Raw genomic sequence first — 26107 nt, 5'->3', positions numbered from 1 at the left:
GGAAATCAAATACCTTTACTGTTGTTTCTTTCAAGCTTAACTCCTTTCCTGATTTTTTTTTTGTTGACAAGAACAACTAGAAATGAGTGTAAGGCCCTGTTAAGCAAACCTCCCCACCTCCCTCCACAATGTTCAGTATTGAATCTACAGTAACAAACTGTGTAGATGGTAATACTCACATTTATTATAGGGGGATTCTCAAAAAACTCAGACATAGCTATAGAATACTAAAGCAGGTGATTATCAGTTTTCTTTTCCTCAAAATTAATATTTTACTACAATTTCAAAGTGCACCTGAGTGAGCCCATTATTCTTGATATTGTGTAAACTGACAATTGAAAGCAAATTGTATTGACAGACCCTTATTGAACAAAATTGCTCAACAAGAACCATCAAGGAGCAATTATTCATAGTGAAACTCAACTGTAATTTTATGGTACTCCAATAATGAGAAAAGTAACCATTATTTTTTTGACAGTTAATGCATTTTTCCCTGTTCTGGATTGCAGTACCTCAACTGCTGTATTTTTTGTTAAATGAAAATTGCTAAACCTTTCTTGGTGACTAACAAATTGATCCTTTTATTGCATATGTATTTTCTGGGATATCTGAGCCAAATGACGCTTCCATTTTTTTCTTTCCAGCTTCAGTGCTATTTCACAGGCACGTCTAGCGTATAAACCCTACAACCAATACATAATGGCATGCATTTTCTGAGGACAGAAGTTCAAACTGGGAATGTATGTTGACTTTGCCATTAGGTAGGCAGGAAGTCATATTTTGACTTCATAGACAAAATACGGATGATTAGTGAGTAACGTGAACAGTGAGAAAAGCTTTTGGGTCTGATCCATTAAAGTTTATCTTGAACTATAAAACTGGGATTAAGCTCTGACTGTACATGATGAAAGGAGGTCTTCATTCTCCACCCTTGCTAAATAGCTCATTTCATGCCCAGACAGTCATTGTAAACGATTCCAAATATTTTAGCCTTTAGAAGAAGTTCAGAAAAAAACTCTTAAAACCTCTTTCAAGTCAGCATAAGGTGGTCCTCGTAAGGCCTGGAGATGTCAGAATGGTTCCAGAGTACATGAAGATTTTGATGCAAACATCAGCTGTTGTAATGATCTGTGGAAGTTGATAGGCAACTGCCATAATTCACATCAGTTTTTAAGTTGCATCAGTTTATGCTGAGAGCCCAGTGTGGGACACAGCCCTCTCAGGATCAGGGGATCATGAAGACAGCTCAAAGCCCTGTTTATGCACACTTCTTGCAGTTATGGTTGTTCCCACAGCTTTTTCTTGCAGGCAGAGGACTTAGTTTATGTGATTACCTTTGCCAAGTTACTTTACCTCATCTTCTCTTTTCCCCATACACAGCAAGAATTTATCTGTATATTTGTTACTATTTCAAAAATAATGTAAGATACTCAAATGAAATGCTTAAATGTACTTAGAATCGTTCATGTGGCAGCTTTCGTTGCTGTTCTTCAGATGCACTGGCTCTTGTTCACTTCCATGTGTGCCTCTGAATTCTAATAAGCCATCTTGCCCTAATGTTGAAGGTATCTCTTTTTTATTTTTGCTTTTAATATTCATGTAAACACAAGCAGCAAGAATAAAACAGAACTTTTTTTTTTTTTCATCCATATTGGACCTGTAAAACTAATAAATGCGTAGAAAGATAATACAGATAACTAACCCAAAATAAGGAAACTGGAAGAAATGCTTTTTTTTTTTTTTTTTAATGTGTGAAGATGTACGGCTACAAAGTATAAATGCAGGAAAAAAAAATGGGCCAGTTATTGTATCTGTTTGGTATAATTTTAGACACTATTTCTCCCTCACATACCCACCTCCAGCTAGTAAAATACAGCTATTTGTTCTATTTTTACCCTCTGCTGCATTCCCTTTGTTTCTCTCACAAAAAGACAAGAACAAGGAAACAAATCATGGAAACAATGCAAATGCTTTCTTTTTCCAGTTCCACTTTCTTTCCTCAAAACCTTCCAGAATTTCTTTTCTAGGCACACTAAGAGGAGTAATATGGATTAGGGGTTGCAGAAGCAGCAATGCTGGAGACTGCTAAAACTTCTGTTGTCTGCAGCACATTCTCCTGTTGTCATGTTGCTAAATAATAGTAACTTATGCTCATTCATGTATTTTATATTTCTGTCAATTTGTTTTGCGAAGATATCTTTCCTTCACTAACGAAAAGTGTTATGTAGGACACAGGATAATAGAAAGAGCACTAACGGCAAGATAAGTAGGCTTTATCTATGTGATTTCCTGTAACAGCAAGATGGATGGATGTGAATGCTATCCCTTTTGCAAACTCTGGCTTCTGAAGTTTCAAGAGAGGGGTTGGAACTGCAACTTCTATTTTTTGAGGCTACTTGGAACATAGGTCTCAGTCTGGGATGGCTTGCAGAAAAAAAACCATTGCCTTCAGGTGTATTGAACCTGGCAGAATTTTTTTTCCTTTGCCTTTTCCATAGTCATTGGTTTTCTTTCTTCTTTTTTTTTTTTTTCCCTCCACTGTTTTACTGCTATGAAAAGTCCTGTTTTCTATTCACTGAAACTAGTTCTTCTCCGACGTGATGCATACAACTGCATCATTGATATTAGCAGGAGTGAAGACGCCGCAGTGCCACAGCAAGTGGTTCTCCTGGAAGCGGTGTGTAACAAACAGACCTTGTGTGACACCCAGGTATGCCTTCCAAGCCCTGTGCACCTGAGTGAGGGACACAGCCTTTTACCGTGAGTGTTTTGCACCCCACTAGAGTGCTGAAGAGCCCAGTGCTAAAGGTGCTGTGTATTTTGCTTTCTTAGACTTCTCCCCTGCTTTAGAAGGATGGAATGGAAAGAAATCCTTCAGCAGATTGGGAGGAAAAAATGTCAGACAAACAGGTGACTTCTGAGAGGCTACCTGGACACATGAATTCAGACCTGCAGAAGTAGTGGAGCAATATTTTCTTACATGATCTAGAGAGAGAATTCAAAGCCTTTGTTCTTTAAGTGGAAGAATAAATAACCTGTGTTTATGTTAAAAGATCTATTCCCATAATGGGTATTACAGATTTCATTATAAGTAAAGACTGTAGGAATGAGCATGTACTAACTACATCCTTTTTGGAGGATTAATCTTACATTAAAAAAAAAAATCATTAAAGTGGGCTTTGCTGTATTATTTAAAATGACAACAGGAGACAACAAGCTGAATATCTTGTCATTGATATGACACTTCAAATTCTTCTCCTTATTCATCATTCTACCACTCAATTAGATTGCATGCTATCAAAATCTTGTGGATAAAAATTATAGAGACAAAAAAAAATATATACAATGTGAGTTTTAAATGCAAGTGGTATTTTACAACATTCTGCAATGGTGGCTTTTTTCTTTTTTTTGCATTTCTGCTTATAAAAAAAAATGTGAAGCAGATTGATCAGTGGAAAATACAAAATTGTAACATGCATTCTGTGGAGGCATGACACCAATAGAGAATGTTTGTCATCTGTGCTGAATTTTGTTTCAATGGCATTACAGTACAGCCGTGAGGGAGAATTCTAATGAAAAACTTTCTCAGGGAAAAACAAACACATTGTCAAAACCAGTCAGCCACTTGTCACCAGGTAGCATTTGCATCAAAACCATGAATAACCCCCGCACTTCCTACAGATTCAACTAAGTTCTGAATAATGAAATCCATGTCCTTTTTCTGGATCATGCAAAGCACTGATACTGCTCTTGTGTGTTCAGTCTGACTTTCTGAGATGCAGGGAGTCTGACAGGGATCTGCCAGAGCTACTCCCTGTGCATTGTGCAAGGAGGGGAAGCTGCTTTAGCCTATACACCAGCCAGGTGTCTAGTAATGGGGACAAGTGGGCTGGAAATAGTTAACAGTTGCACAGAAACTATAAAAACAGTGAATGTGGGTATAGTATCAATCTGTCATGTATAAATAGGATTATAATTTCATATTGTTAAGTATTTCATATTGTTAAGTATGTAGTATTTATACTTTAAAAGTCTTTCTTGCGGTAATTCCCACTCCAGCACTGCTGGATATCTAAAACTGCTGCAAGAATGACTTGTTTTGCTGTCTTAATCCTTGAATTTGTCTTTGAAGCTTTTTATATTTTGTTCTTCTCCAGCTCAGCTATGAAGTTGTATGCTCTCTTCCAGCAGTCTGCAGCTTTTAGCTCCTAGATGATCATGAGCTCTGTCTTCTATTCTAAAAAAGTTGACACCATTTCCAGTGCCCTTATTCCTTGACTTCTCTTACATGGATCTTGACTGTAAAATTAACCTGGTTCATATTCAGACATTGTCCAGTGCCTGTGCTTGTGTCTGTGTGAAAACACTCACCTGAGTTGGTCAAGCCTTTAAACAACAGTTCAGGTGTCCAGTTATCTGTTGTAGACCACCTGTGCTTCAGGGGGGTCTCGTTATTGGTCCTACAGGAGGGCCTTTTGGCACATGCTGTCTTTCCCTTACTGAGTTCCCCGTGGCTATATGTGAGCTTTCACAGGGGGCAGGGCAGGTTCCTGTTATGCTGGTAGAGCTGTCTCTGTGCTGCACTGCAGTCTGGGCTGTCCTTCTGAGCCCTGAGAGCTTCTCTGACTCCCATGAGTATTACCTTCCACTTCTGTTTGTCCTTAAACCCATTCCTTCAAGTAAGGATGTCCATGTTTCATCTGTGTAAGTAATCATAAAGATAGGAAAATAATTCAATGCATTCCAGAATTGCATTAACCTACCCCATGATAAAATACTCAAAGATACTTCTTCCTTCTTAGAGACTTCTCTGCCCCCATCCAATCAATATTAATTCCTGTCCTTGTTTTGAAGATGAACAATTGATCTTTCTCAGTACTGTGAGAAGAGCATGGATTTTGATAACCTAAATAATACTCTTTCCTCTTCTTCCTCTTCCTCTTCCTCTTCTTCCTCTTCCTCTTCTTCTTCTTCTTCTTTCTTTCTTCCTCTCCTTCTCCTTCCCCTTCCCCTTCCCCTTCTCCTTCTCCTTCTCATTCTCCTTCTCCTTCTCCTTCTCCTTCTCCCCCTTCTTTTTTTCCTACTTCAGAAATCTTTCAGTATTATTTTTCAAAGTCAGTTTTGTAGTCTTCTTTAAGGCAAAAGCAGTATTCTGTGTTTGTAGAGTGTTCAGCAGAAACCTTAATCTTTTCAGGACTCAGATTGTACCACAGTATAAAAGATAACATCTGCTCTTTGCAGCTAAATAAATAAATAAAATTAACAGCAACTAATATCATGCATAGCTTTTGGCTTACCAAGAACTTTGTTCTATGCCAGTCCTGTGCTGACTGCCATCCTCAGACCCTTTAGAGGTTAGACATCCCAGATTGTGCTTTGTTATGTTAAGGGCATCAGAAGTAGAAGTGTGCTTTCAGGGTTTGCTTCCCAGACCTGGAAATGATGGGGCCCAGTGGCCATTTATTATCAGGATCTGTTTTTCTCTGTGGACATTCCAGTCAGTCCCACTGCATGCCCTTGGGACTAGTGGCTCGGTCTCTGGACCAAGACATCCAGTATTGGATTCTCGCCTTGGATGTGCTGGAGTCAGCTGCTCATCCCCACGTCTCAGCCAGCTTCTCCAGAGCCAGTTACTAGTCCCGTTTCTTCATCTGTGAATGGGAGAGCCTGTTCACACAACGTGAATGTATGGTGGAACCAAACAAGTGTCTCTGCAAGGCCCTGAGCTATAGAATGAAGTACAACATTGTGTATTGGTACCCAAATGTGGTCTGGAGACTACTCTCTCTAGGTGGAGAGGGCCACTTGATTTTCCAAACCTGTTTTTCCACACCTTTGAAATCAAGTTTTGTCCTGCCTTACCTGATACTTGGTGTTCTTATATTTGTAAAATACTTAGAGATCATTGTATGAAATTTGCAAACCTGTAGAATTATTTTACAAAAATTGTTTGCTGGGCATAGAACCTATGTATTACCGTTTTGATGATAAATGTATCCACTAGAATCTGCTATGTAGCAGTTTTATATTACTATATCTTCAAGCAACCAAAACACTACCTGAGACATTTTTGATCTACATGTACTCCAAAGACAAATATTACACTGGCTAGAAGTCCTATTGTATTGCCTGTCACAATCCAGCTATGAACACATAAATATTTCAGTGATATATTAAGCTTGCAGCCAAAATATGATGGCTTTTATCAAGTGCTGGTGTACTAAAAGAAGATTATTGGAGAAGTTAGTGTTAGGTTCCAGACTTAGGATTCTTGCTTAAGGCAATCAAGGGATATAGCTGGGTTCATTTTTTGGTGTCTTGAAGGTTTACACTAACTCACATCAAGTTCATTTGAAATTAAAGGTAGCATGGAAAGGGATACAGACTGAGCCTGTGGGAAGCTAATGTCAGCTTCTGTGATTAAATTTATTGTTCAACAAAATTCCTGAATACTTAATGCTGTGCAGATAGTCCAATATACAGCAACCTGTTTGAAGACAAAAAGAAATTTCCTTTGGTGTGTTTACCTGGTCATGCCATTTCTGTGATATAGAGATGATTTTATGTATGTATTCTTGAAATGTCTCATTGTATTATGCAGTATTTTCATCAGGGATGGCTCGATTTGTTAAGGCATGCCATTTCAAGTGATTAAAGGAAGACAGCAAGCATTTTAAAATCTCATAAACATTGTCTAGTGAAAAATACTGAAATCTCTTTTTAAATCCAGAGATGAATGCATATAGATACATTTCATTGTCGTTGCAGCCTGGAAGTTCATATTGTTGGTCTGAGCAAAATGAAGAATAGTTTGTTGGGTGTTTTGCTTTTTGTTTTTTTGTGTGTGTGATGTGGTGTTTTGTGTTGTTGTTTTTTTTTTTTTTTTTGGGGGGGGGACCTGTGTGTTTTGGGAGAGAACATAGAAGAATTAAAAATTGACTTTGCAAAGTAAGTATGAAAATAATTTGTGTTAGAGGATATACATCTAGGGAGCATAAAAGATGTGATGAGAGCCTATGAACCTCTAGAGAAAATTACAGAATAGTTTCTGAAGTGTAGGGTGCCAAAGAGTTATGAACAGGAAACTAGAGGCGTTGTTTTGAAGCTTAATAGCTTCATTTGTCATTCCCTTCAAATGTAAATTTTCCGTAAAGGTGTTTTATTTGTTGATTTACCCAAAAAGAGAAAATTCTGGGTAACTTGAGCCTGAACAAATATACCATCTGAAAGCTGGCTTTACATCCCTATTTACTGCAAGATGCTGCAGTCTGCAACACTTTAGAAACTACTGCTTGCTTTAGAAAGCTTGTCTGTAAAGACAGGTTCTGCATATAATAAGATCCTCTAGCATCAAGCTGCCATTTGTTTACTTCTCTAGATTATAGAATATTCCTTTCATATGGAGATTTCAGTCCCTTGACAATAAGCGAACAGTAGAAGTATGGCAATCTAGATACTCATGTGCTTGAAACGAAAGAGACTAGGCTACAGAACTAGTCAGTGTAAGCAAGGGGAAGTAAAGAAAAGGTTATTTTTTTTAAATGCTCTGATCAGTAATAGCTTAAAATTGATGTATTGTTTAAATGTATGGTGCAAAACCGGGGTATAACTAACAGATGCAGATGAATATAAATAAACTGATTTGGCGGCAGATGTACACTTGTAGGTGAGACCAAACATTCAATTAAAAAAAAAAAAAAAAGCTGTTAATTCTGCACACTTCAGAAAGGCTATTCAAAAAGACAAAGAATGCAGCTGAAAATTTTCACGCACACAAAAAATTTACTACTGTGTAAACATTATTCAGCATTAAGTAAACATTATTAAGCACTGTTTTATTCATTGAGGACCTCAACATGAGGGTAAATACAGAAAAAAACACCAAATTTTATTAGAATAAATGAAGGAATGTTGTGAGGGACTCCAGAAAGACTAGAGTAAGGCACGTGAATGAGCATCACCAGCACACATGGAATACAATGTCAACATGTTGGGAAGGAACAGAGAAACCCCTTGTTTACTTTTTTAAATACAAGGTTAGCTGTAATAGCCTAGGAGAAATACCTGCCTGTGGTTGATTGTGTATTGTGGACAGTTTAATTAACACTTACACTATTAATCAAACCGAAGAGAATGATATAAAGGAAATTGTACTTGAATGGTCATAATGCCACTCAGTGCTTTCTCACCTTGAATATTGTGTTCGTTTCTCATGACCTTGTCCAAATAAAACAGTGATAATTTGAGAAATGGGTCCTGAAAGGGGCCTGTTTTGGATTTTAAAAATACTGGAACAGCTAATATTTAAAGAAAGTTAAAAGGGAGGACTTGTGTTTTCACCACTTGATGCAGCACCGGTTTTGCACAAACCCCAAAAGAGACAGCCTTTCTCGGGAAAAGAGAAGTTTCACATTTTAAGACTTTCTACCTCCTTCTCTATCCTCCTGACATACATACATGTTACATTAGTTTTGCATACATCAGAATGGCTCCTTTGCAGTGTTAACAATTCTAAAAAACATCTTGCGGCACAGCCTGATTAACATGCTCTTTGTACCTCTTCTGTCAAGCAGTTCCAGAGTGGTGGCTTAGTCCTGAATATCAACAGGGAAATGGTATTTAGTAAAGTGCCCACTTTAAAAGTTTATCTTCATATTTGGATATTTTCATAAGAAATTAATATAACTTGTTATTGTATTCTAAAGAATGCTGAATTTGTGTGTGATGCCATCCTGAAACCAAACTGGAAGGCTGTGCTGGTTGAGCAAAGCTTTTATTCAGATAGCATTGTGTGGACCTTTAAGTGCAATCATGAATTCAGAGTTTTGCTGGATTAAGACAACATGCACTCATACACGCATATATACACACACACACAATCTGGGAGGGATTTTTGTGGTATCTCTTTCTGTCTTTATGTTTGCCACTAAATCATTGAGATATTTTTCTTTGAGAAGGAAAATCATGGCACTGAGTATGTTATTTCTTGGAGATGGCTTATGATTTTTTTCCTTGCCTTAGGTATATTCCAAATTGTTATTGCAAGACATATATATATTCAAAGTAGATTTAAGTCAGATGGAGCAGTTCCTGATGGGAGGTACAGCAGGTATTGTTATTTGGAAATAATGGGCTCTTATTTGGTCCTTTTTAAGGGGAGAATACACCACAGCAAATGATGTACATTCAGCTAATTCACTACCATTTAAAGAAAATAGAAAATAACTCTTAGAGAATAACACAAGGAGTTGTGTTTGTAATATAAATGAGGATTTTGAAAATGGGTAACATATTTAGGTAATGTCACTAATCTGTGCCTAACAGTTGGAAATATGAAAACCCCATAATACGTCCGTAATCCTAATGTATTTCTTTGCTGTTTTGCAGGCAGACCAGTAATGATTGTAGTTGAATACATGGAGAATGGATCCCTTGACTCCTTTCTGCGGGTAAGGTGCCATTTTATGATGACATTTGAATAAGAAGCCATTCTAGGTTAAGATTTTAAATCATTTATCATAAATTAATTTCTACATAATGTTATTCATGGAATTTTAGCGAAGAATAGAAGCATTTTCCCCAGGGTACATTTCTAAGGTACAGTGATACATTAGAGCATAGCTGGAAAAAAAGAAGATTTAAACTTAAGAATATAATTGATTTCTTCTACAAGAGTAGCTCCCATATTTAGCAAAATGTATTTCGATTAGTGTTATTGTGAAGGAAAAGATAAATTGAAACATAAATACCTAGGTTTATGGAAACTGTTCATTTTGCACAGTCACCTTCAAAAATACTTCGTTATGATATTTTTGGCTGGTGAAGTGTAGAATAGACTCGGTAATTGATTTATAATTATTTATGATTACTTGCATTTAATAAATTAGATTAGAAAACAGTTCATGGGTGAAGTGTCCCGGCACTAATTAACCCCCAAAGGTCACTCTGTAAACATTAAATAAGGGCTATAGAAAGTGTGAAAAATATGTTGGCACAATTGTATTTAGCTTTTCTTAGAAAAGGAGAAGGAAAGGGTGACCCCCGAAGCTAAACTTATCCTAAAACTCTTTGTTGACACCATTGGAAGTGTCTGGAGGCCTAATGACATAATAAACTGTGTGACTGTCAAGTATTTAAAATTTGCCTTAGAAAGTAAATGTCAGTCCTTACTAGCCTGCTGACTTGCCACTGCCGTCTTGCAGAATGGTAAAGCTGGGACTGTAGGAAAGGTCTGGGGAAGGATGAGGACTGTGGTTTTGTGGATGTGCTTGAAAAGGGTAGCCAAGGCACAAAGGAGAGGTGTTCCATAAGGAGCTGTGAAAATATTTGTAGGAAAATCTAGATCATGATGATGAAGGATGCTATGATAGCAGGAAGAAGGAATTACTTAGAGAAAATAGTGAATAACCAGGAGGGAAAGAATAGACAATGCTTTAGAAAGAAGACACGCAAATGAGTGAGAGGGAGAGAAAGTCATACAGACAGCACTTGTTTGACAGCAGATTCAGAAAAGAGGTAACCACGAGAAGAGCATCTGCAACAGAGGGTACTACCTTGAAAGCATGCCAAAGCCATTCCTATAGATATTTCTACATATTTTTATCCCTTCCATTTGCTTTTGATTATTCTGTTGTAATTTTTTTTCTGTAGCATCTCTTGCTGTCCACTGACTGTCCAAAATACGTTTTTTTTTTTTGCTTTCCTTGTCAAGATATATGACAAACATCTGTTCTGTTGTCAGAAACATACCAACACTGCAGTTTCTGGTGGGAATTTGATGGTTGATCAAAATCTAGTTATCTTCTGGAGAGAGTTTGATATCGTGAAGATCTTCTAGAAACTGGTTGGGTTTAAAAGATCACCCCTCTTGCCTTTCTGGCTCATCTCTCTATCCATCTGCATGAGACAGACAGACTGCCGCTGATTTGAGGACCTGGGTTTTCCATGGTCTGTAATTTTACAGCAGTGACCCAGGAAGACTTGCCTGGGCCCAAAACTTTTTTCTTTGTGCATGCATGTGTATGTGCGTGTGTGCAAAATTTCACAGAAGAGAATTAAACCAAATACTGAAATAACTCATGACAGAGAATTACCTTTCTCTGAGATGCTCTAGTATGATATCTATATTCTAATTATTATTCACATGCTTTTATTTGTCAGAACAATTGCTACTTATTAGGATACTTCAGTAGAAACTGACATCAGCAAAATTATGATGTTATTCTGAAGCAATACTTCTCACATTGCAAAAGATATTGCAGGCAAAACTGCTGGGGAAAAATGTGAGCTAATCATTTCTGCAGCTGGTTTCCATGTGTATTATTTTACAGTTTCAATTCACACTTCAGATGTGGTTTATTCTTCTCAAATGTTTTTTAAAAGGATTTTAGATAATATTCAGCATCCCAAAGCACAGTAGATATATCATCAGCATTTCTGTTAATAATTAGCAGAGCAAATGGCTGCAAAGTAACCTGTTTAAGAAGAAACCCAGCTGCTTCATTAATAATAGTTGTTTCCTGCAGATATAAGTCTACACTTTTAAAAGCTTTTGTGAAGATACAAAGAAGCAGAGAGGGTTTATCTTTAACAATCCTAATGAAAGGTATTTGGTGAATATAACAATTTTTATGTGCTGAGATTTGGAAGAGCCTATAATATAGTCTATCTTCCTTATTATTTAAAAGAATGACTTCTTGTAGAGCAAAATCTTTTTACAGAGAGCTAGTGAGGGGAAACAAAAAATCAATTTCTTGCCATAAGAAAGGCTTTCCCCCATGGCGCAACCTGCAGGCATTAACCAGCACATCCCTCCAACCTGTCCTTCCTCAGAAGCCTGCAAAAATGGGTCAATTGTACAGTCTTAAAGAGAGACTCTGTGATGAGTTGTGTGAGGAGAGTCCAAAGAAAGACTCCTCAGGGAAGACATTTTGCAAACAAGTTGTGCCAGGAATCCTAAACTCCAAAGTAGAAGTCCCCTTGAACCCTAAACCTAAACTCTCAGTAGTCTCCAATTCCTTGATTTACAGATAGGGAAATAAAGCCCTAAGATGTTAAGTGATCTTCGCAGTATTGTTTACAAAGTGCATGGCAGAGAGCAGAAATGAAAACAATTCTATTGAATCCTACGCCAATGGCTTACACCCATCCTTCATCTTATTTAGTGCTGTATTTTGGTTTCAGTTACGTGGCCAAGTCCATACAAGAGTGCCTTACTTACCATTATTTGTATGAATGTATGTATGAATACCACTTGCCGAGGCGACCGGCTCCGGGGCAGAAGCGTGCTGCAGCGGAGCGCGGGATCGGGACAGGCAGGGCTATTTTTCGGGCATCGAGCCTACGTGAGGGAGCCGCCAGGCACCGGCAGCCCTCGTGAGGGAGGCTGACGAGGCGTAGGCGGAGCCAGCAGCGTCAGCGACAGCTCCTCCCCCCGGCCGTTCAAAGGCAGCCCTTAGGGAGCGCGAGCGACCAGGAGCGCGGCGAACAGGGAGTGACACGGCAGTTAGCGAGGCAGTTAGGGCGGAGCGCTCACACCCGCCCATAGGGACACCTCCTCTAAGGGCGCTCTCCCGTCAGCTGGGCTACAATGGTCTCCACCAGGCACGGTGCTTTCTCTAGGAAGTCAGTACACACCCAGACCGACTGCCTGTCCAAACATGCAGCAGTTCAGGTCTCCGGATGCGGGGAGTGTCTGAGCCTCTTGCTGCCATCGGCGGGAGGCAGGGGGACTGCTTGCGTGAGGTGCGAGCAGGTGGACGACCTGGTCCGCATGGTGGCGGAACTCAAGGAGGAGGTGCAGAGGTTGAGGGATATCAGGGAGTGCGAGCGGGAGATAGACTGGTGGAGTGACTCCCTGCAGGACCGGAGGGAGAGGGACCAGGGTGAGATGCCCCAAAGGGGGGTGGACCCCCTGCCCTGTTGCCATCGGGCAGAGGGAGGGGACCTGCGAGTTGAGGAGGAATGGAGACAGGTCCCTTCTCGACCTCGCAGGAGATGCCCTCCCCTTCCGGCGCTGCCTTCCCAGGTGCCCTTGAACAATAGGTTTGAGGCCCTGGAGCTTGAGAGACCGGTGGGTGAGGACGAGGTAGGAAGCCTACCCAGGAGGATGCCTGAGGTGAGGAAGTTGGCTCCACGCCTCAAGACTGCCTCCACCAAGAAAGAGAGAAGGGTGATTGTTGTGGGCGACTCCCTCCTCAGGGGAACGGAGGGCCCTATTTGTCGGCCTGACCCCACGCATAGGGAAGTCTGCTGCCTCCCTGGGGCCAGGGTCAGAGACGTTACCAGGAAGCTTCCAAACCTGGTTCGCCCCTCTGACTATTACCCGCTTTTGATAGTCCAGGCTGGCAGTGATGATCTTGAAAAGAGAAGCCTGAAGGCTATCAAACAGGACTATAGGGGGCTGGGACGGTTGGTGGAGGGAGCGGGAGTGCAGGTGGTGTTTTCGTCTATCCCTACGGGGGAAGGGAGAGGCACGGAGAGGACATGGAAAGCTCACGTGGTTAATAGGTGGCTCAGAGGCTGGTGCCAGCACAGAAATTTTGGTTTTTTTCACCATGGGGAGCTTTACTCGGCACCTGGCCTGATGGCCCCAGACGGGTCCCTATCTCCAAGGGGAAAACGGATCCTAGGCCAGGAGCTGGCGGGGCTCATAGAGAGAGCTTTAAACTAGGCAAGAAGGGGGACGGGGCTCAAAGAAGGCTTGTTGGAGCCGTGCCGGGGGAAACAATGGCTAGGCTGGGGAAGAAGGCGATGGCCCAGCTGAAGTGCATCTACACTAATGCACGCAGCATGGGTAACAAACAGGAGGAGCTGGAAGCCATCGTGCAGCAGGAAGGCTACGACTTGGTTGCCATCACGGAGACGTGGTGGGACCGCTCCCACGACTGGAGTGCTGCAATGCCTGGCTATCGGCTCTTCAGGAGGGACAGGCAGCACAGAAGGGGTGGTGGCGTGGCTCTCTACATTAGAGAATCTTTTGATGTTGTGGAACTCCAGGCTGGGAATGATAAGGTTGAATCCCTGTGGGTTAGGATCCGCGGGAAGGCCGGCAAGGCTAGCGTCCTGGTCGGGGTCTGTTATAGACCGCCGAACCAGGATGAGGAGGCGGATGAGGAGTTTTATAGGCAACTGACAGAAGTTGCAAAATCGTCGGCGCTTGTCCTCGTGGGGGACTTCAACTTCCCGGATATATCCTGGAAACACAACACGGCACAGAGAAAGCAGTCTAGGAGGTTTCTGGAGAGTGTGGGAGATAGCTTCCTGATGCAGCTGGTCAATGAACCTACCAGGGGTGGTGCCCCGCTAGACCTTCTCTTCACAAACAGAGAAGGACTGGTGGGAGATGTGGTGGTCGGAAACCATCTTGGACAGAGTGACCACGAAATGGTAGAGTTCTCTATTGTTGGCGAGGCCAGGAAGGGGACCAGTAAAACTGCTGTATTGGACTTCTGGAGGGCTGACTTTGAGCTGCTCAGGACGCTGGTTGGCCGAGTCCCTTGGGAGGCGGTTCTGAAGGGCAGAGGAGTCCAGGAAGGCTGGGCGCTCCTCAAGAAGGAAATCTTAACGGCACAGGAGCGGTCAGTCCCCACGTGCCCAAAGACGAGCCGGCGTGGAAGAAGACCGGCCTGGCTCAACAGAGAGTTGCGGCTTGTGCTTAGCAGGAAAAAGAGGGTTTATAATCTTTGGAAAAAAGGGCAGGCCACTGAGGAGGACTACAAGGATGTAGCGAGGCTGTGCAGGGAGAAAATTAGAAAGGCCAAAGCTCATCTGGAGCTCAACCTGGCCACTGCCATTAAAGACAACAAAAAATCTTTTTACAAATATATCAATGCGAAACGGAGGACTAAGGAGAATCTCCATCCTTTACTGGATGCGAGGGGAAACCTGGTTACTAAGGATGAGGAAAAGGCTGAGGTGCTTAATGCCGCCTTTGCCTCAGTCTTTAGCGGCAATACCGGTTGTTCTCTGGATACCCAGTGCCCTGAGCTGGCGGAAGGGGATGGGGAGCAGGATGTGGCCTTCGCTATTCATGAGGAAATGGTTGGCGACCTGCTAAGGAGCTTGGATGTGCGCAAGTCGATGGGGCCCGATGGGATGCACCCGAGGGTACTGAAAGAACTGGCAGAGGAGCTGGCCGAGCCGCTTTCCATCATTTATCGGCAGTCCTGGCTATCGGGGGAGGTCCCAGTTGACTGGCGGCTAGCCAGTGTGACACCCATCTATAAGAAGGGCCGGAGGGCAGACCCGGGGAACTATAGGCCTGTCAGTTTGACCTCAGTGCCAGGAAAGCTCATGGAGCAGATTATCTTGAGGGTCATCACGCGGCACTTGCAGGGCAAGCAGGCGATCAGGCCCAGTCAGCATGGGTTTATGAAAGGCAGGTCCTGCTTGACGAACCTGATCTCCTTCTATGACAAAGTGACGCGCTTGGTGGATGAGGGAAGGGCTGTGGATGTGGTTTACCTTGACCTCAGTAAGGCTTTTGACACCGTTCCCCACAACATTCTCCTCAAGAAACTGGCTGCGCGGGGCTTGGACTGGCGTACGCTTCGCTGGGTTAGAAACTGGCTGGATAGCTGGGCCCAGAGAGTTGTGGTGAATGGAGTCAAATCTGGTTGGAGGCTGGTCACAAGTGGTGTCCCCCAGGGCTCGGTACTGGGGCCGGTCCTCTTTAATATCTTTATCGATGATCTGGATGAGGGCGTCCAGTGCACCCTCAGTAAGTTTGCAGATGACACCAAGCTAAGTGCGTGTGTCGATCTGCTCGAGGGCAGGAAGGCTCTGCAGGAGGATCTGGATAGGCTGGAGCGATGGGCTGAGGTCAACTGTATGAAGTTCAACAAGGCCAAGTGCCGGGTCCTGCACCTGGGGCGCAACAACCCCAAGCAGAGTTACAGGCTGGGAGATGAGTGGTTGGAAAGCTGCCAGGAAGAGAAGGACCTGGGAGTATTGGTTGATAGTCGGCTGAATATGAGCCAGCAGTGTGCTCAGGTGGCCAAGAAGGCCAACAGCATCCTGGCCTGTATAAGAAGCAGTGTGGCCAGCAGGTCTAGGGAAGTGATTGTCCCCCTGTACTCGGCTCTGGTGAGGCCGCACCTCGAGTACTGTGTTCAGTTTTGGGCCCCTCGCTACAGGAAGGACATGGACGTGCTCGAGCAAGTCCAGAGAAGGGCGACCAAGCTGGTGAGGGGTCTGGAGAACAAGTCTTAGGAGGAGCGGCTGAGGGAGCTGGGCTTGTTCAGCCTGGAGAAGAGGAGGCTCAGGGGCGACCTTATCGCTCTCTACAGTTACCTTAAAGGAGGCTGTAGTGAGGTGGGGATTGGTCTATTCTCCCACGTGCCTGGTGACAGGACGAGGGGGAATGGGCGAAAGTTGCGACAGGGGAGTTTTAGGTTGGATGTTAGGAAGTACTTCTTTACCGAAAGGGTTATTAAGCATTGGAACGGGCTGCCCAGGGAGGTGGTGGAGTCACCATCCCTGGAGGTCTTTAAAAGACGTTTAGATGTAGAGCTTAGCGATATGGTTTAGTGGAGTGCTTAGTGTTAGGTCGGAGGTTGGACTCGATGATCTTGAGGTCTCTTCCAACCTAGAAATCTGTGTCTGTGTCTGTGTCTGAAATATTAAATGTATTAAATAGCAAACTCAGCCAAATTGTTTTCCCCACCTGATAAAATATCCCATATACTGAACTGCTAACTTTGAGCTTTTGGGTAAAAAGTTGGCATGTATTTGCAGCATGAAGATTCTGCAGATATTTTCATAATGGAAGGGCATCAGCTAATTAGAACTGATTCTGTAAGATGATGGCAGTTAACTACAGCAGATGGCACACCATGAGACATCCTAAATTCCTGGAGACACATGACACCAAATTTCCCTCAAAAATCCGACATTTTTGCAGTTATATAAAACTCATTATCTAAGATGAAGCTCAGTGTCTTTTTTTCTCATACAAGATTGATGTATATAAGTTAATCACCCTACAAAAGTAAACCTGAAATTTGCTGTCAAAGAAGTGGTCATTTGACCAGAAATACGATATATGTGAACTCACTTCAGGTGACACTTTGAGAGATTTCACTGAAAAGGGATGTGAGCTTCCACTTCAGTATTTCCTTATGGGCTAGAAGCTCTTCTTTCAGTATTGTTCCCACAGCTGCCAGTTAAGAGTACGCTGTGTGGGGGAAGAAAGGAGCTGACACTTAAGCAATTTCCTGTCCTATTACCAACTTCACATGCAGAGTTTGGGTAGGACTCATTGTCATTCTGTTTCAGTCACCTGCCTGTGTAATGGAGATCTTAGCAATCACTTATCCTGCAAGCATATGAGTAAATTAATAAACATATGAAAAGTTGAAAGGACAGCTATCTGAACTGATAGAAGGATGTACTCAGTAATTAGATAGGATAGTTGCAGTCAGATATGTTTGCTTGTGCTTGTTGATACAGCATATAGAAGATATAACAAGAAAGACAACTGAGAGATGCATAATGAAATAAATAAATAAATGCCTAAAAACTGCAAAACCTATTTAATAAGCTGTCTGCCACTTCAGTGGGTGCAAGGTGCCTGTTCTCTGAGCATGGCCATGACTGAGTATACCACATTGGTACGTGAATCACTGCTGAGTGATCTTGCAGCCTTCATATGTGACATAAATGCAATCCCCATTTTGCTGGGGGAAAACAGAGATGAGTGCCATGTTGTACCCAAGCCCATGCAGGAGTTTGGAGGATGATACAGTAATATTAGCCAAGTCTGAATCCCAGTTTCACTCCTTAGCTATTGTGCTGTGACAGAGCAATATTTCACCCGTCAGATGATCACAATAATTCCTATAAAGGTACTTTGTCCTGAGATTGGTCTTTTCACACCGATACCTGCTTTTCACACACCCCTGCTTAGCCTACTCCCTAAATAGATGCCTCACAGACCTATGTAGCTGTTAAGAGTTAAATCTCATCTAATTTTTTCACTGCTCCATCTAACAGGTCTTTCTTGGCTAAAGCAATTGCATTTAGCATCACATGAACAGGAACACGATCACAATGAGGCAAGGTGGCTTGGGTGCTTTGGGGAGTTACTGCTTCATAGGTTCAGTTCCCACGTGGAGAACATCTGCAGGCGTTGGTCTGTGCTCACTGTCATTGTGGTTTGTTGATTCTCGGGATTTAAACCACAGAAAGGGAACACAGCTGGAAGTTGGCTTTTGAAAAACTGTAAAATAACCAAAAAGCTGTCACCAGAGTACTATAACTTCTTTCAGTGTGCTACCTGTGAGTGTCGTCTGCAGCTGCAGACCACCAGGCTGCTGTCAGTGTCTTACTGCCGCTCACTGTCCAAGGTGTGCTAACCAATAGCCGGGGCAATGAGGCAAGAAACGGCCCACAGCAAAGAAAAAAACTGTGCGCTCTCCAGGGATTCATGTGGGAAAGAGAATATGAGGATTAAGCAGCTCTTGAGTGTTGGCAGCATTTTGCCTTAACTGTTCCCCGAAGAGATGGATGTTTATGTTTCAAAGAAAGATGCTCCAGTCTTGTCCAGTTTTGTGAATCTCTGAGTTGTAGGAGGAAGGGATTAATTTACCCTGGATAATCGCAGGGTCTTTCTGCCTTCTTCACTGTTAACATTTGAAATAGTAATGCTCTTCTTCCTACCTAAAAACTGATATTTTTCTTTTCACATGAGAAAACTAAAATACTCTTTAAAAAACTAGATTTATTTACAGGAGTGCATAGCATGTAAAAATCCTTAACGTATTTTCTTCCAAAGAAAATATTTTTCTAAAGATGCTATAAAATATGCTTAACTACCTTAAAACATTAACAGCAGCAGACTGTACAGCAAATGAAACCCAGGAATTCATCACCAAATTTTAATCCCTTGAGGCATGTCTAGCAGCAGCTAAGTGTAAAAATACATGAAAAAATATGTTACTGGAAGGAGAAAATATTATGATATATTGCTCTTTGATGCAGTAATCGTTACGAAGTTATTCTCAGGGCAGCTTTGCTATCAGGCTCTCACTTTTTTCAGCTAGAGTTTAGATGCTGCAGCAGACACCTACATTTAGTGAGGCTGGGGAAAAGGGAGAAAGAAGAAAAATGAAGACCGGTAGAAAGTTCTATAAAATGATGCTGTAAAGTATATGTTGTAAATCCATCTAACATGGCCTCACTAGACAGAGTCAGCTTTGGGGAAAAGAGGCCAGATGGCCTTTCTGAAGTTTAATGGTTCCCCTTATTATTTATCTGCATCCAGAGAGGCAACAACATTAGAGCTCATAACTAACGCTCCTTCTTTTGCTTTCACACACAGCATTCATGTGCACTTTTATTTATTGGAGGCATGTTCCTTTCCTGGTAGAATAAAGGCAGCATTTTAATTTCTTTTGTTTTCAAAAATGACTCTGTACAGAAGAAAACTTGCATTGGAGACTACTGATACAGATACTTTTTTTCCAAACAAAAAAAAAAAAAAATGAGAAATTAGAAACTGAGTTTGAGTGAATGTGGTACCTTAATAGTGAAATGGGAAGCAACAAGTGTGTATGTGATCTAAGGTTAGCCTGAGATGCTAGTGTCTGTGATGCTACAGAGCCAACATTTCTTCTCAAGCAATGTTTCACCTTGCTAAAAGATGCAGAAAACAGGATTTCTGATACTACTGTGAGAAGTTCATTTGCAAATGCTGTGCTTTTCTAATCCCTGTAGATATTCGTCCTAGTGAGCAACAAGAAATTTATTACAAACAACTGTCTTGTATTTGAAGCCAAAAAGAATTTGTGGCATGTGGAAACTTTCAGTGTGCTCCATCTTTGAGAATTTGTGGAAAATACATGAGAAACTAGGAGATTATAACAGAGCCTGTGTCAGCCATGTATTAAAAAGAAGGGAAAAGAGAAGTAAAGAAATTACAGGCCAGTCAGCTTAATGTCAAACTGCTGTTACATTTTTGGAACAAATTATCAAAAAAGTATTTATAAGCACCTTAAAGATAACAGTGATAAGTATGAGCCAACGTGGATTTGTCAAGAACAAATTATGTCAAACAGTCTGGTTTCCTTTTGTAACAGGGTACAGGCTTTGTGGGTATGTGAGAAGCAGTTGATATCATAAATCTTGACTTTAGTAAGGCTTCAAAACTCTATCACATGAGATCCTTATGAGCAGCTAGAGAAATATGGTCTTGACAAAACTTCTGTACATGGACACAGTACTGGCTAGATACTGTATGGAGAGAATGGACTTTAGATGGGAAGTCATATGAAGAAGGGGTTTTTTTGCAGTCTGTTTCTCGATATTTTTGTTAAGTTTCTGGATCCTAAGATGAAGACTAAACTTAAGAAGTTTTCAGATAATGCAAAGCTGAGTAGGAATACAGGCAGACAGGAAGAGAAAGCTGGAATTTAAAATCACCACAACACATTTAAGAAATAATTCAGGAACTAGTTGGTTTTAGAAACTAATTAGAAATAAGTAAGGACAAGGGCAAGATACTCTCCTGAGGCTGGAATAATAATATAACGTAGAAAACAGAGAATAGCTACTCAGAAAGAAGTTCACCAGAAGAAATGAATCTAGATTTTGAAGTAGGTCAGGGATGTCATGTTGCTGTGAGAACAGCAAATGCCACAATGCGATCCAGAAACAGGAGTATCCCCTGCAAGTTATATGAGGTCACCGTTCCTCATTTCTTGACACTGGTGAGGCCTTAGAGTACTACATCTTTGGACCATAACCCTTCAGGAACTATATGAATTCAGTGGGCAGAGTGCACAACAAAACTGAAAAGAAGACATATTGAAGAAAAGAAAACATTGAGAAAAAGAGGTCTTTGGACTGAACTTAGTTTTGGCCCAAAGAAAAAGGCAGGAGAGATATCATGGGTGTCAAAACCAGTTACAAAAAGGAAATGAAATCTGTTCTCTGTGCCAGTAAAAGTGTCATACTCAAGGGAGGCATCTTATTTAAGATGGTCCTGGTATGAAGCGGATGGGATAAGAAATATCGTCTTAATGGTTTTAAGTGCAGGTTAAAAAAGCATGTCAGGCACGACAAAAGGCAAGGATGTCATCTGGATCCCCCTCAAAGTCTCTTCCAACTCTGTGACAGCTATATTCCAGTTCTCCCAGTGGGCAGGGACACCCAGTTATGCCAGGACAGCCTTTTCTTGTTGCTACAGCTGGGAGAGGAAAGCAGGGTCACAGGTTACAAGGCTACTGCCCCTGTTATGTCCAGATTTAAGTGTAGCTATTGTGCCCTAAAATAAGCTTCAGAACAGCTCCATCTTGCAACATTTTTAGTAATAAAAAGACTTCCTACGAGTGGGAGGAAGACATGCATCTATAGTCCCTTCTGATGGCAGTATAATAACACATTTTTAATGCTTGAAGAGGCAGTTAGATTCTTGTGGTGTAGGATCACTCAGTAGCATTTAAAATGAACTAAAGTAATTTCAGTTTTATATGTATTACATTTAATGAAATTACATGTTATTAATTGCATGAAATCCTGGTAGCCATTAATTAAAGAAAAAATTGACTGTTGATCTAATCCAGTACCGGTGGTAGAAACATGAGTGCAATCCACATGATAGTATAAAGCATGAATTACACTTCCAGGTAGTACCAGGTTTCAACTTGAACACTGGAAGATTTATCCTGATAATGATCTACCATTTACTTTGCATTGTCAAATGGTAGCAATAAATTCATGGTAAAAACTAGATCTTTCATACAGGGACCCATAGGAACTCTCGGTGGTAAAGATGATCCAAGTTAGACCTAGACACACCATTTTCAATGATATTCTCCTTCAAAAATAAGATCTAAGTCATCTGCAGAGGAATATTTACACCTGTAGCAAATCCTGTACACTTCTCAGAATATAAGGCCATAGAAGTTGTAAGATCTCACTCTCACCTATAGGGCAAATAAAGAAGTGAATTTGAGAGTAGGTGTAAGTCCACAAACGATACAGGAAATTTGACTTGCCACTCTGCCAGAAAGTTCTTCAGTACTAAAATGGAAAAAAAACCTTCTGAAAAAAAGAAAAATTCCATGGCCTTGTAGAAAAGCACTAAATTAGTGCAGGCTGGAGCTGGAAACCTAAAAATAAAAAACAGTGAGAGAAACTTAAGATCCCTTCCTTCCTCTCCTGAAATAACTGACCCTCTTAACTGCCTTATTATACATTAATATTATTAAAGAGTTCATAGCATGATGAGAATATTTCACAAATGTAAGGTTTTTGGAAGCAAACTGTAAAAGAATGGAAAACAACTATTTTCAGGGCTTTCGAGGGCCTACATAAATTCAATGGCAACTACTCAGATAATGCATTTATATTCAGTTGATAAGCAAAGCTTATTTAGCAAAGCCATTAAAGACTGATTAAAATTTGATATGATGATAGGATAAATGTCGTAAGCCTACTGGTGTCTGAATTGCTGCCAGTATTGATTAACACCTTTAACACCCCAGTGGGAATCCTATCAAAAGTATATTTCAAATATAAGTCATGGGAATAAAAATAAACCCCTAGATAACAACTGCCATATCATTAAAATGAGTGTTTCATGTCCCTATAGGACAAGCAAATGAAACAAGATAATGGAAAGTTGCTAAAGGATTGGTTTGACTCACAGATGGATGTGGGGATTTACAGACACTGAAAATATGAGGCCAGATTCATACCTACTATAATTCCACCAACTGAGTTGAATTTTCCAAGGGTTAAATATGGCCCATAGTCCTTGTTCTGGTCAGCATAAATTAGACAAATATTTCTTTATATTGGAAGAAAACAGTTTATAGATGGTAAGGGAATACAGCTGGCATGGAAACCAATGCAGAATAAGTGATTACAGAGGGACTTGAGAAAGAGATGGTTTTGCTGACAGGAAAATGTAGTTGTTCCAGCCATGAGGGTGGTATTAAACAATATAAAACCAAGAACGAGAAGTAACAGAGGGGAACAGATGCGGAAGAGGATTCAGAGAAATATTCAGAGGAAGAAAGAGAACAGAATAAAATTGTAACTGGTATGTTAGCAAGTCTGTCATTTTTTTAAAGGCAAAGATAAGCTTGAACTTTTTGTGTCAAGGCAGAAGCTCAAAGAAATTTGAAGGAGAGAGAATGGCAAAAGCATGTGATTGTTTTTAAGTCAGGCATTTCAGCTATATTGGTAAGGCAAATACTGAGATTTGGAAAGAGCAGAAAAAGGTTATATGTTTTATGAAAAATCAGTCAAGCATGGTCTAAATTTGAAAGCGAACAAATTAAAAAAGGAAGGGATGAATGCTTGTGATTTAAAGGGACAAAAGGTTAAGGGAGGTGTTGCAGATGACTGAGGTTTTGATCATTGAAATAATGGAACTGTGAACGATGATAAGGAAGAGGTAAAATCTAGAGGTTGAGGGTGGTGGTGGTTTTGTTGGTGCTTTGTTAGGAGGCTGGGGGGGGTTACTTGGTTGTTTTACAAAAGCAAGCTATGGGTGCTTTGTATCAAATCCTAATTCTACAGTAAACTAAAAAAAAAAAAAGTTATTAATCTAGGATAAGTGCAAAGAGAATTAACTGTTAGCGACCCAGATTAATAAAGTTTGCATGAGGAGTTTGTATTATTCAACAGAAAGCAAAAAAAAATCCACTGTGGCTTCAATAGATGAAATACTAGATAGGTCTCATGTCCTTACTTGTTAGTAGACACTTAGAGTAAGGCATTAAAAACATTCTCCTTTGTCTCTCCTTGCATTAAAAGGTAATGGGAAGTTCTTACTTAACGTATCTGTCACTGACAAGTTTTGGGTCTCTGAAAGGTTCCTTATTCTTCTGGTCCATAACAGGGAATTCCCTTTTGTAAAATAACTTGTCCGATGTGCTCAGCCCTGAGGCACCAGCACCCAGGGGATGTCTGGGAAAGGCAGATTCTCCACCTTGGCCCTTGGCAGGCAAACTTAGGCCCATCAGTGGGCCTCAATAAACTCAATTTTGGGAGTCTTTCAATAACTCCCAGAAGAAAAAAAAAATAAAAAAATAAAAAATAAAAAACCACCATAGTTTTACCTGGTACTGAAGTGACACTGACTAGAGGGAACAGCCTCACATTGCGCCAGGGAAGGCTTCGGTTGGAAATTAGGAGGCATTTCTTCTGAGAAAGAGTACTCAGGCATTGGAACGGGTTGCCCAGGGAGGTGGTTGCGTCACCATCCCTGGGGGTGTTCAAGGAAAGGTTGGACCTGGTGCTTAGGGACATGGTTTAGTGGGTGACATCGGTGGCAGGTTGATGGTAGGACCAGATGACCTTGGAGGTCTTTTCCAACCTTACTGTTTCTAGGATGTGAGCATATTCTATGATGTCATTACCACATCTTGGGCACGGTCTTGGGCAGCCTGCTCTAGGTGGCCTTGCTTGAGCAGGGGGAATGTCCACATTCCCCCCCAAAGTGCTGCACAGACAAATGCGGACAGAGTGTACGTTAACACGACCAATTTATTGGCCTCTGCGTAGGCTGAAGCTCCAGGATGGAACGGAGTCTCTCCAAGGGTCTGGGTGGTCACTGCCCGCTGCTAACAGGTGTCTCTGTTGCGCTGCTGGAGAAACTGGTGTCGTGCAGCGGCGCCGTGCTGCTGGTGAAGCCTTCCACGGCCTACTCCAGGCTCAGGAAGGAGTCCGAGTCATCTATCTGCACCCCAAACGTGAACTCGATGGAGAGGGTGCTCTCGGAGGCGCTGGCCAGCTTGATCTTGCAGGAGCGGCGGGAGGGCAGCACCGTCAGGCGGCAGTGGTGCGACTGCGGCAGAAGCTCCCAGGCTGCTTTCACCAAGGCCTGGAACCAGCGGGTGGTTTTCTCCACATTCAGGTAGGAGCCGCTGCAGAGGGTGCGTAGCAGGCTGGGCTCCTGTCTTCTGCTCAGCTCGTCCTCGGGGTGGTGGAGGAAGCACAGCATGTCCCCCACCAGCCTCTCCCTCGCGCAGGTGCACTCCAGCTCCACGTGCAGGCCGGGCTTCTTTGCTGGCGTCTCCCCCTCGGCGCCCAGCTCCGGGTGGAAGGCATGCCCGGGCGGAGGCCTCAGGGGCACGAGCAGGCGGTAGAGGACGTTGTCTTCCCGGGCACTCCAGCCTTCGTAGAGGCAGCCCACGCCGACGGCCGGCTGCAGCCGTGGGTTGAAGAGGCAGTTCCTGGACAGTCCTCGGCAGGCACCAAGAAGCTCGTCCACCAGCTCCTCCACCACCTTGCACTTGTCAGCCATGTAGGGCGCCGGCCACTGGGTGCTATCGGCCCAAACTCTGCCCAGATCCCAGCTGTCATCAGCGTCGCTGTCTTCGTCTGTGTCATCGTCGTCCTCCTCCTTCCTTGTAGAGCTGCCGTGTTCGCTGCTGCTGCCCATCTCACGGCTCCGTTTCCTGAGCCAGCGGCAGAGCCCAAAGATCAGGACAAGGAGCTCAACCAAGGCCCAGAGCTGACACTGCTTCAATGCAGTGAAGAGCAGAGCTCCAAGGGCCACCCCGCTCTGCTGCTGGCTCCTCTCCTCCATCTCTTGCACCAGCCGAGCCATGCCTTCAATCAGCTGCTCTGCATACTGCTGCATTGTCTCGTGCCCATCTGCATCCAGATGATCATTCACCAGCCATGGCTTCTGGGCAATGCCCAGCACAGCCAGGGCGAGGAAGATCAGGCGAGCCATGGCTTGCAGGAGGTGCGAACCGCACTCACCGACGGCCAAGGCCACAGTGTGGTGGCGCTGCCTGCTGCTGGCCCTGATGACAGCTCCCCCGCTGTGACTCGTCCTTTGGGCTGTCACAGGCACCACAGCCGCATCACAGCAATCGCCCTCGCCTCACCTCCCTGCAAGTTTGTGGGAAGGTCCTTGCAGCTCTTGGACATGAGAAGACTTATCATGTCACACGGAAGGTCCCTAAAGCAGTGACAAATTTCTTCTTCTCTTAATATGTGATGCAAAACATACTTGCTCTTACTCCTTCTGATATAAATACGATTTCTTGAATGTCTTTGTGGTAAATTATCAAGGTGAAAAGAACATCTTCTGGTGAATGTTGCAGAACTGAACAGAGAGAGTGAAAAGCCATCTGGACATAAA

The 26107-nt window shown here is 42.4% G+C and overlaps 1 protein-coding gene across 7 annotated transcripts in view; it reads left to right on the top strand.

Annotated features, from left to right (window-relative positions):
- Positions 1-26107, top strand: part of EPHA6 (EPH receptor A6) — a 542377-nt gene that overhangs the window by 458257 nt on the left and 58013 nt on the right. For all 7 annotated transcript variants that reach the window (XM_040567877.1, XM_040567925.1, XM_040567868.1 and 4 more), the window contains one exon: positions 9388-9449. In XM_040567877.1, coding sequence (XP_040423811.1) covers positions 9388-9449 — 62 coding nt within the window. The remainder of the gene's footprint in view (positions 1-9387; positions 9450-26107) is intronic.

This window comes from Cygnus olor, chromosome 1 (assembly GCF_009769625.2).
Source record: "Cygnus olor isolate bCygOlo1 chromosome 1, bCygOlo1.pri.v2, whole genome shotgun sequence".
Taxonomy (NCBI): Eukaryota; Metazoa; Chordata; class Aves; order Anseriformes; family Anatidae; genus Cygnus; species Cygnus olor.
Note: the sequence above shows the minus strand (reverse complement) of the source record. Positions and strands in the feature narration are given on the sequence as shown.